We start from the raw sequence: 11,271 nt of genomic DNA on the forward strand, positions 1-11,271 counted from the left end.
GCCATGGGCACAATTGAAAAGTATGCAGTGATCCTCACAATAGTTCCTTGAGTCCTGGATTGGCTTTCCTCAGGTAAAGATAGCATGTGAGCAGTTCTTGTAATGCAACATCATGGGCCGCCAGCCATCATTATAGGAAAAAAAATTGCATGGAAATAAACTTGCACGATTACATCTGACGGTCCAGCGGAGTAAAGGTATGGGGCAGACTTGGTGTCCCCCTGTGCGCACGCCTATGGTGCTTCCCATTAGAGAGGGTAGGACAAAAAGAAATCTTGCCATCAAGAGATTTGGAACACAGAAAATGCCTTACAAGCATCACGAAATGGCTCAGAGGCAGACTGCCTGGGCTCTCACTTTTTACAAAGACTGTACATAAAGACATTCATTTTTGTACACAAGGTGCTCTGACATGAGTACCCTAATTCCAGGAAGACTAGACTTGCTGCTTGTTTGCTTTCAGTGAATCCAGCATGTCAACTTTGTAAACTTGGCAGATTTTAGAGCACTTGCAGGTTGTTTGGTGTCATATTGATGTCTTTTGTATGTTTTTGTGTTTGGGTGTACACTACGCAGATCAAATGTGTCATGAGCAAAATAGAAGTTGCTGAAAAGGCATTCCATAAGCTGAATCGTTTTCACACTTTTAATTTATAGCTTTTGCCTTGAGCCTTTTTTGTTTGTACTCATTCGCAGACCTAACGCGAAGCACTAGTTTGCAAAATGGCATTTTTAATGCACTATATTTTTCAATGCACACAGAAGATTTCACCTCCGGGTGCGACGTGCATGAAATTTTTAACTGCACCAAGCATCAAGTGCACAATGAAAGCATGAGATTTTCTCTGTTAAGAAATTTTGCCAAATTACCAGCTGCAGTCTTGACGCCAGCAAAAATAATTTTTTTCTATGCTTTGTCAGGTGAGAAATTCATGTGAAATAACAAACCAGATTATCCATTTCCAATCATCTCTACAATTTTCAGCATGCCTGTCTAGAGCATTGTGCTCTGGAATGATAAATGTGAAATCTCTCGCTGACACACTGCAGTTGCTCGGAGAAATGGTATGTCTGTGTGGAATCGGGTGCATGCACTGTGGACAGGCATACCAACAGCTGCACAAAAAATACTTTGAATTCTTATATGAAGCATATTTTTGCCTGAACCCTTTCTGTAATCATGGGTCTAGGGCCACAGCATCTGCCACTGCGGGGCCACAGCTAAGGTGGCAGCACTTGAAGAAAGAGTTAAAGAACTCGAAGAGCGACTGCAAGCAGCAGAAAACAACTATGGTGAGTTTCATGTCTCATATGTTGTGTAGGGTGCTTGCCTGTTGCTAATCATAAAGTATGTCATAGTAGATAGGTACATCAACTGCAGTCAGCTATACGTAATACATGAGTGCAACAATTGCCGCTTTGCTATTTAGAGCTGATATTCACCGCTGACAAAAGCGTGGATTCCCAGGAATGTATGGTGCATTATGTGGCATAGTGTCATGTGCGCCTTGATACTGTGGATGGCGCAGACAGAAAAAGAGAGTAGATTCTAGAAGCTATACGTGCAAACTTTGGCATGCATATTAAGGATATCAAGGATCATCATGTTACTGCAACTTGTTTTAAGTGAATTAACATCCTCCTATAGCACTGGAGAACATGTGTACTCTCGAGGCTGTTACATGTTATACAAATGCCTCAGTGTAGTTGCATACAATCTAAGAATGCAGCAGTGACTCTTGGAGGAGACCCTCCAGCCCTCGGCATAATTGTCGTGACATTGTTGGGTTTGTTTTTGTGGGGTTTAACGTCCCAAAGCGACTTGGGCCATGAAGGATAACGTTGGCCACCTGAGGGTCTTTAACAAACATTGACATTGCACAGCACACAGGCACCTTGTGCTTCAAGACGCGTATGCCATGGTCAGGACTGAATCTGGGACTTCTGGCACAGTAACGAAGCGCCCTAACCACTGAGCACTGTGGTGGTGTCATGACATGATTAATCCTTTAGCCGAAAGGCTTGCAATAATCAAGTTGATTGCCTCTGAATTAGAGAAGGGTATTAGGGTGCATAGGGCAAATAAAGGTATCATAACTTTGTCTCTGCAGTCTCAATTGTCGCACCATGTATACACATCATAAGTGCATTCCTAACACATACCCCGATGGTAGAGGCCTTAAAATGATCACCACCAGAAATGGAAGAAAAAAAAAGGAATTCAGTGTTCTTCTTTTGAGTGATTTTTGGCTTCCTTTATGTGTTACAATAAGCCCCTCATTCTCCTTCCGATGTTTTCTCCTGTGTGCCTCTTGTATTCTCTCTTTGAGGTCTCCATGTCTCGCTTATTGCTGGAATTCTTATGTACATAATTATTGAGCTATACTTATGCCCGAATTCACAAACTTACTTCGACTTGACCCTTCACTTTCCTGAGTGGAGAATGCAGTCACTTGTCCCCATAAGGTTTGCTCAAGAAATCCCCCTCCACTCAAGGAACTGTAAATGGCATATTAGGACAAGATTAAGGCTGAAATTTGGCTCTAAAACTGCTTGCCGCTGCATGTAACAAGTGCATTTTGTCTTGTTGAATTTCTGAACAATTTTTACAAAGAGAACCTTTTTGTGGGCTAGTTGCTAACTGATCATTTTAAATTTAAAGACACCAAAACCACATGCACATGCACAAGAGAAGAAAAAAACTGGACAGAGTGCCACTCACAACTGATTTATTGTGCAGAAAACATGTGCATTTATACCACTGCCGGCACATGCGCAAGAAACACATTCAGCATCATGTAGTATAAGATAAGCAATGCTCAAGAAATGTTTTTTCTGTCTAATGCAGATGTATTGACATGTCGCTGATGCACAAATTGCCTTTTCTTCTGATGTAAAACTCAATTAGTTCTCTGGCTATCTTATTACCACTCCTTGCAAGAATCCGCGCATCAGAAAAACACGGTTCACAAGTGCTGAAGGGCAGGATCTGATATACTTCGGTAAATTGGGGCCCTCTTTATTTTGCTCTACATTTCGTTCATGTTCCCTGATTCGCTCATTAACATATTGCCCTGTGCTTCCCATGTAGGAACAAGAGAGGGGAACTTCATAAACAACCACATTAGCACATTTCATGAATGGTCGCCCATGCCTGGTGCCACAACCTCTTTTCTTTTTTCTGTTTGGCCGTGCCGTATGTGCACAAGTTGGCCCACAACCTGAAGAAAGTTGCAAGTAGGCATGGGATGGTTGGTACTTGTCTTTTCGACCGCCAGAAAGTCGGAAGCCTTTGCCCTCGAATAGCAAAAAGAAAAGGAAAGAGGCCGTGGTATCGGGCATGGGCAACCATTCATGAAATGTGCTGAAGGGGTTGTTTATGAAGTTCCCCTCTTTTGCGGTTGTTTCTACGTGGGACAAACAGGGCGATGTGTTAAGGAGTGAATCCGGGAACTTGAACGAAATGTAGAGCTAAATAAACAGTGCCCCAATTTACCGAAGCATGTCAGATCCTGCCCTCCAGGCACTTATGAACAGTGTTTTTCTGATGTACGGATTCTTGCTAGGAGTTGTAATACGATAGCCAGAGAACTAATTGAAGCGTTTTATATAGGAAAAAAGGCAGTTTTTGCATCAGCGACACGTCAAGAAATCTGTATAAGGCAGCGAAAACGCTTCTTGAGCATTGCTATCTTACACTACATGATGCTGAATGTGTTCCTTGCACATGCGCCGGCCAGTGGTATATATGTATGTGTTTTCTGCACAGCAAATCAGTTGTGAGTGGCGTACTGTCCTGTTTTTCTTCTTGGGTGTGTGAGTGGTTTTGGATTTTTTGAATTTTTTGTCCGTCTTTCTGACAACCGGATGATGTGGATGAGGGTGTGTAGTAGGAGCGGCACCTGGGATACATGCAGGTAGCATAATGTGGTGATGTGCGCTCATGCTCATATGTATTTCTACATTTGTGTATGTGTGTATGGACTTGCCGGTGGAAAGAGTTTAGAGGGATGTGCATAAGCTTAAAATCTCACTTCCCATTGTTGATAGCACATCTTTACTTCACTGATTTATATGCACAGAATAGGCAAGCTACACTCGCTTGTTCCTGATGATCTTTGCACTTGACTCAGTAGGTACACATTGAAGTAAACTGGTTCATACCACTTCTTAAAACTGTGCAGAGAGGTAGACAAGCTGGAGACAGATGAGTGCCTTTACTAAAGAAAAGTTTATTCCGCATGCTCAAGTTGGGAAGCTAGTTGAAGAGATTATATGGGAGAGTGTTTTGCACAAACTAATTTATCATTCCTTTTTATGCTGAGGGACGATGTACAAAGTACTATATACGGAGAGCAGTGCGTGCGAAGCAATTTATCAGCGTGCGCAGCTCGAGTAGGTGCCATGCCTACATGTTTCTTGCTTTTTGCAAGATTTTCCACTTTTCATTTACAATGCCATTCATTGTTCAGGTTACCAAGTCGGGGTTCTGAAATGAAGCAGTGCCGAGCAAATTATTATTGAGGGTAGAGGGGGGTAATACTTCTGACCAGAAGAAAAGTCCACTAGTCGAAACGTTGGCTCGACCTGCGAACTGAGGCGTATCCCATTACCCTTCTTCAGTGCTTCTTCATTCTGCGTCACCAGCCACTTAAGATCTTTGCAGCCTGTCAAAGCTGCCCATACCGCAGTGGGCCATCTGTTTCAGCTAAGAAAGGAGGGCTAAAAGTAAAGAAAAGCCTAAAGTGCAGTGAGGAACCACAGCACAGGATTGCTGGTCATCAGAAATAGGGAAAAAATTGCAAAACAAAAACTAGTCATGACGTAGTTTCTATGTCGCGCTTGTTGTCACGTGACCCTCTGTGTCTGATGTGCAAAGATTGAGTCTGACACAGGCATTGACAATTGGTCTGAAATTTCTGATCCTTCTCTTTACACTAAGAGGGATTGCATGCTTTTTCATAGCACATTGCAGCAGATGCATCTTAACCACGAATTCGACTCTCCCGGCACTTGCAGTTTTCAAAAAATCTGGGAGCAGTAGTTGTAATCATGCTCCATGCCGACCGCGAGTATCCCTTCCAAAGGTAGCAGTGCTATTATTACGAGATTTTCAAGGGAATTTTTAGTTTTTTTCCTCTAATCCAGGATCAATTTGAATGAAGTTGTGCTTCTGAAATGAAAAACAATCCTCGGAGGCTACTTGGAGTAGAAGCTCGAGTCTAGGATTGGGTACGAATATAGTGGTCACTCTTGTAACGTGTTTATAAAGGGCACTCAGACCTGCCTTGTTATAATTGCTACAAGCAGAGATTTGCAGACTGTAAGCAATGATGCAATGTTTATAAATATCTTTCAACTTGAGCTTGTTATGTTTGTCTCCAGATTCCTACACTATGCTAAAGCGACCGCAAAAGCTAGTGAAGAAATTGGAAGCTCTCCTGGAGGCCCCAAGACCTGAAGATGTGGCAACGGCAGAAACAGTAAGCATTTGCTCTTTGAAAAATATCTCTGATAGATAAGAAAAAAGTAAGAACACTGCCACTATATTCTGTTTCACAAGCTGTTTGCAGCACTACAAAGGTTAGGCTGATCCCAGCCAATCAGGATAGCGTACACTTCTTCATTGTGTTCGTGCTCGCCTGTGCCATCAACGGCGATAGGAGCACAGTCACGCAGTTCAAGCCAACCTGATTGGCCCAAATTGCCCCTACCTTTTGCAGTTCTGCAAACCGCACAGTGTGGATCCTCAGTGATGTCAATGCTACAGCAGGAAGCGGTCACAGAAAAGAAATGCGATTTGTGTGGATATATGTTTGGGTGCAAACAAAAATTTTCTAACATATGAGACATTTCTTGGTGATAGTTCCATGCACAAGTTATGCAGTCAGAGATGGTTTACTACGTTCAGTGCATATTAGTGCTAACTGTAGTTGGTAAACATTGAGGCTGTAACAGAGAACTTGCCCCCCAGAGCCTTCTCGCTACCTTTCTGAATGCGACCGATAAGCTTCCTTTGAAAACGTCTGCTAGGCAAAAGAAATTGCTTGTTTGTTTGGAGCAAGATCATAATAGAGCTTGAGCGAATGGGAACTAACCAAGGTTGTAAAATGCTTTAAGGAGCATATGTTGCTTGTAATGGGAATACAGTTTTGTTCTGTAAAGGTTTGTCATGGAACAGCTCAGTGTGATCGTCTTATGGTAGGCCCCTTCTCTTTTGACCTCAGTAAAATGAATTGCGAATTGTTAGGGAGAGTTCTGAATTGATTTAGGTTAGCATGCGGTGCCAGTCCCGAGAGTTGCAACATTTTCATGCAGGTCATTACTATTTTTGACATTGGTAATTACAGGATAGATAGTGCAGTGTGTTCATAAGCAACTTGGGAGGCTTGAAAATCGGCGTGTAAAATGGTTGTTAGGTCATTGTTAGCAAGCCAGCAATGTACTGCATATTCAGGGTGCGTTTAAGAAAGACTGTCTTGGAAAAAAAAACGCTAAAAATGCAACTTTAGTTAATAATTTTTAGTTAACGAAGTGAGAGGTCCTGATCCCTTTTGACTCGGGGCACATGCTCGTCAGAGCCGCAGAAAAAGTGAAAAGAGAGAAAGAACACTGCACAGTATTGTGACAGCCTTTAAAGACCTTGGTTCACTACAGTTCGGTTGAGCTGCTTCAGATGTCACCAGGCCATGGTAATCCAATGTGCCAGCCATTCTGATTTCAGCACTAAACAGGTGTCTCAGCCAGTTACAGTCAGCTGTAGTAGGCTGTAACAGTATAATTAGGACCGTAGAGTGGCGAGCTACACTTGGTGTTTCTGTGTGTGCCCCATGTGTGCCAAAATGGTGGCTGCTCTAGCTTGAATCAATGCCTGCAGGATTGCACCTGTTTCCACAGTACTAAAATTATTTTGCCTATCTCTCAGGTACTCTGTGGGGGCGATAATCGATTACCCATTGAAGTTTTATCTTTAACGATTGCTGTTAATAAATATTAATTCAGATAGTCTTCTGTAACTGTTGGAATTCCAGTTTTAATAGGAAATGCACATATCCTTGCAAAGTGTGTCTGTTAGAGGGTATTTTGGCATCGTGATAGCTAGGAGTGCTAAGCTGCTAGCCAGAGCCCAAAAAGAGCATAGGAAGGGATTGGCATGCAATTTGAAATTACCAAAGACTAAAATAGCTGAACAAGAATTGAATTAATGTGAGGTAGAGGATGTGACGTCACGCAACCGGAAGTAGAGCCGAAAAAGGGCATATGAAGAAATTGTCGTGCAATTTGAAAGTATCAAAGACTAAAATGGGTGGAAAAGAAGTAAATTAAGCAACTAGAAGCAACCAGAAGCAACTAACAGCAGCATCCGTGCTTTCGCATTACGCCAATGCAGATTCTCCAGTGCTCTTTAATTTTATGCACATTTATTTATGTGCATTTAATTTTATTTATGTGTGCATGGAGGGTGGTGAACAGGTATAAGTCTCCTGTATGCTAAATCTCTTTATTGAGTTGCAGTGGATGTTACATATAGAAAACAAGACATAGCTTAGGAAGCACTCAATGTCGACCTCTCTTTACTGGTGGCTGCACACCAAGTTGCAAAAAAAAATGGCAAGAGCTATATTTATGACAGATTCTAGAAGCAGGCCAGTAATTGTGAATGAAAATGTGTCTGGCACTTGAGTTTTTTTTATTGAGCATGAGTCCAGACACATATTTGACAGCCAAAGGTAAATTGCCTCCTGTGTGTATGCTGTTTAGATACGCCAAATTTTTACTTTTCTTGTCAGTGCTTTGCTTTCACACCTATAAAAAATTGTGGCTGGTCAATGTCACCTTGATGTGTTTCCTTGTTTTAAGCATCGCCTCTAAGAGTGGAAGTGGTTCTACTCATACCTTTGCAGTGTTATCATTTCTAGCCTATGACCGCATTTCACAAGCCCCGGTGCTGTCACTGTGTGCCACAGGTGGAGTCCTTCAGATGAAAACTTATTGATGTTCAACGAACTGCGAGCCACATTAAACCCTAAGGGTACTGAGTGATTTCTCGCCTAATAATAGCAGATGTGTAACTATGTCATTTTTGTGCTTGTTTCTTTTTTATGCAGGTTGACATTGGGAATGGAGTAAAAGTTGTAAAGTCGACGATCGACCGCTTTGTTGTTCATAGTCAAGGGCTTCTGACAAAGTTTGCAAGAAGCCTTCTGAGGCAAGTGTTTACAGAGGAAGAGATGAAAGGAAAATCCTTGTTTTGGAAGGGCAGCAACGCCCATAAAGATGGCACTCATAAGGACCCTTTGGACCCTCTGCGGCTCAACGCTGTGCTAGGTATGCATTTGGGGGGCCTTTGTCATTCCTGACTTTTACTTTTTCTTCCGGAGTTCTGCACAGAACATTTAATGCATTGGTTAATGTAATTAGTTCCCTATTGCAAGAACCAGCGTCTTCCAGTACGAAACCAGTAAGATTTTCGCGTTGGTTTTGCAGTGGATCTTAGGGGGGGGGGTCTGCAATAATCACTGGAGCAGTGACGGGAAGACACTGGTTGCACTGGTACGAAGGGAGAAAATCGCTGGGATTAGCTTTTTGAAGCTGGGTGTGTCGCTGGCATCCGCGATGTACTGGGAGAAGCTCTTTATGTGTGCTGGAGCCGCACTGGCCCTACCCAGTATAATCGGTGCGTCCCGCGGCATCGACCAGTTAGCATCCCTCAGGGGCCAATATGGGAACAGCGTACTAGCAATCGACCATCGGGGCGCATATGAAAAATATGGTTCAAGTAAGCACTTTTTGCTGCGAAGTCGTTGCGCACCTGTAAGAAAACAAAGGCAGAATTTTTTTTTCTAGAGTTTCCATGTTTCAATAGGTCGTTTCGAGAGAGAGTACGATCGTCACTCCTCTGATATCTCATGACACACTGACGGTTAACATACAGTTAAAATTGGAATTGAATAATGTAGGCTACCATGCATAACAAACTTCAAAGCTGACCTTAAGGGCACTCTAACACAATGATTACTGCCAAAATGCTCAATGGGGGCTCAATCGCAGGCAAGCGTAGCCTGCACCGCGGCCCAGTATAAACAGCAGAAAGAAAAAAAAATAAAACAAGGGAGAGAGTAGTTTACCAAGCCATGGGCCCATGGGAGAAAAAAACATACAGCGCTTGTAATGCATAATATTTTGCATGTTTTTCAAGCTTTTCCGCTCCTTCTTGCTCTGCGTATAAAGCAGCCGAGCCCTCGGTCATCGCAATGCTTCCCGAAATGTTTACATACAAGTAATTTTAGTTACATGCAAAATAGTGTCGTCGCTGCTGCACTTGCTGGTATTGAAGCTTGATCGCACTTTTTTCCTTGAAGGTTTGTGCTACAGCTCCGTGTTCACTGAAAATTACGCCCACGGTAGCAGAGCAGCGCTGAAGAGTCGGCGCTGGTAAATTTGCCAGTGATATCAAACTCCACATTTTAAAAGGATTCCAGTGCACAAAATAATGCGCATAGGCATCCAGAACATTAGTTGCTAGTCGTGAGAGTAGGCAGCAAGCTCCAATGATCAAGAAGTTGTAATTGTTATAGCGGCAGCAATGGGGGGGGGGGGGGGGGGGGGGGGGCTGTAGATTGCAAAACAGGAAGTCCCAACCTTATAAATGCTGTCATGACATCAAATGCAAAAATCTTTCAAAGGTTTTCAGTTCTTGGCATGGCCGAGTTGTTAGCGTAGTCAGCTAGATTAAGAGGTGCCGAGTTATAAACGCGCTAGGTGCTGCTCTTTTTTTTTCCTTTTAAGCCTTTTTGAATGTACTTGATGTGCTTCGTTACTTTTTAGCTTTTAATTTTTATCCTAGGCCTTTTTTTCTCCGGGCGACCAGTGCCACCAGTGCGGAGGTCCCAGTGCGCCCAGTCTTCAGCGTCATACTGGGCCCATAATCAGGTATGGCGCTGGGGCACTGGGAACCAGTAGCGCTGGTTTTTGCAATAAAGTTGCGACTCCTGCAGGCATATATAACTTCACAAGTTGAGTCGTCCTTGTTCTCAAAGCTAGGTCTGCAGTGCAAACAATAAGTGGATGCATTGAATGTACGTGTTCTTGCATTAAATGAATTTTTTTAGTGTCTATTATTTAGTGCATTTACTTCTTTTTTAGGTATTGTGTAGCGACTGTGTATTCGTATTACCTCTCTTTAGCAGTGTGTTGCTGGTATATAGTACTTGTGAAGTTTGGTACTGTCATCTTTGCATGGGTGCAGTTTTGATTATTGAATCAGTTTTACAAACCTCTCACCCCTTTCAATGTGTTCACTGCTTTGTGCAGATATCTATGATAATATGATGATGTTTGTGAATTGAATCGATGCGGCATGAATTTTTTTTGCTACAGCCCAAGTGGCAAACCTTTTTTCTTTCTTGCAGGCTACACCTGCAGCCGATTCCCGACGGCAACAATGATACAGCTGAAGAACAGCCTGTCGTCGATGTTAAGTCGTGAAATTAAATAGAGGGCACGTACTATGTGTGGGTACATCTCTGCCAGCCAGTCAGCTTTTGTTTTGAAGGATTTAGTATACATTTCCAAACAACATATGGGTTTTTATATATGCATGTTTGTTTGCAGCGACCAAAACATCGGTAGCCACTTTACACAACCCAAACAGTTAAACGTCCTGCTGCACAGGCAGTGTTTACAGAGAGCAAAATAGCCGTACAAGACATCATGATGACAACTGGGGAGCATCAAGGATTCAAATGCATAAGCTCCGTCATGACACAAAGCACACATTAGCCTGCCATCAGAAAAGCATGCATTAGGAACACACTAGACTCACGGTGGCCAATATGGTTTTGAATGCCATTAGGAATGCATGAGGAAAGCTCGCAAGACAGTCATGAGACATACAAATGAGTCTAATGTATAAAGTCACCGGAGTTTCTAAAGACACACAGTGCATATTTTCTTAAGGGTTGGCCTCTTCACAGGATCACAGGGCTCGGTCACATGAATTAAGCCCCATCGGCAAGTCCAGTAAGCGGTGCGTGCCTATATACGTCTCACCAAAACTCACGTCGAGAGCAGTGAGAAAGTGACAGGTGTTATTCATTCTTAGCTGATCTGTCGCCCGTCACTAAGCTTTCTCCCGCTAAACAGCCGCTACCCAAATCTTTCGACCCTCTGTCACCGCAGGAAACTTGTGGAAATGTGCGTTACTTATGCACAACGCCGCTCGGTACTTCAGTGCATGCTTTGTTCGACCGTTCGACTACTGACTTCATT

At 42.9% G+C, this 11,271-nt stretch overlaps 1 protein-coding gene across 3 annotated transcripts; it reads left to right on the plus strand.

Moving 5' to 3' along the window:
• Nucleotides 1-1,170: 1,170 nt before the first annotated feature.
• On the plus strand, nt 1,171-10,551 carry LOC146188336 (uncharacterized). 3 transcript variants are annotated; one of them, XM_084603092.1, is made up of 5 exons: nt 1,171-1,293; nt 5,386-5,483; nt 8,109-8,328; nt 9,848-9,933; nt 10,413-10,509. In XM_084603092.1, exons 2-5 carry the CDS (start codon nt 5,397-5,399, stop codon nt 10,446-10,448), a joined length of 429 nt encoding a protein of 142 aa, XP_084459218.1. In that variant the 5' UTR covers nt 1,171-1,293; nt 5,386-5,396; the 3' UTR covers nt 10,449-10,509. The 3 variants fall into 3 exon arrangements, with proteins under 3 accessions (XP_084459218.1, XP_084459219.1, XP_084459220.1); XM_084603093.1 differs by lacking the exon at nt 9,848-9,933 and having other exon boundaries at nt 10,413-10,551; XM_084603094.1 differs by lacking the exons at nt 1,171-1,293; nt 5,386-5,483; nt 9,848-9,933 and having other exon boundaries at nt 8,103-8,328; nt 10,413-10,551.
• Nucleotides 10,552-11,271: the final 720 nt, after the last annotated feature.

The sequence above is a fragment of the Amblyomma maculatum genome, chromosome 5, assembly GCF_055883805.1.
Source record: "Amblyomma maculatum isolate TAMU_Amacu chromosome 5, ASM5588380v1, whole genome shotgun sequence".
In the NCBI taxonomy this organism is placed as follows: Eukaryota; Metazoa; Arthropoda; class Arachnida; order Ixodida; family Ixodidae; genus Amblyomma; species Amblyomma maculatum.

Bases quoted from the DNA above. Each gene is read 5' to 3' on its own strand.
- LOC146188336 (XM_084603092.1), top strand. From the start codon at position 5,397: ATGCTAAAGCGACCGCAAAAGCTAGTGAAGAAATTGGAAGCTCTCCTG. The intron at 5,484-8,108 runs GTAAGCATTTGC...TTTTTTATGCAG, and splicing joins ATGTGGCAACGGCAGAAACA to GTTGACATTGGGAATGGAGT. The intron at 9,934-10,412 runs GTATGGCGCTGG...TCTTTCTTGCAG, and splicing joins CATACTGGGCCCATAATCAG to GCTACACCTGCAGCCGATTC.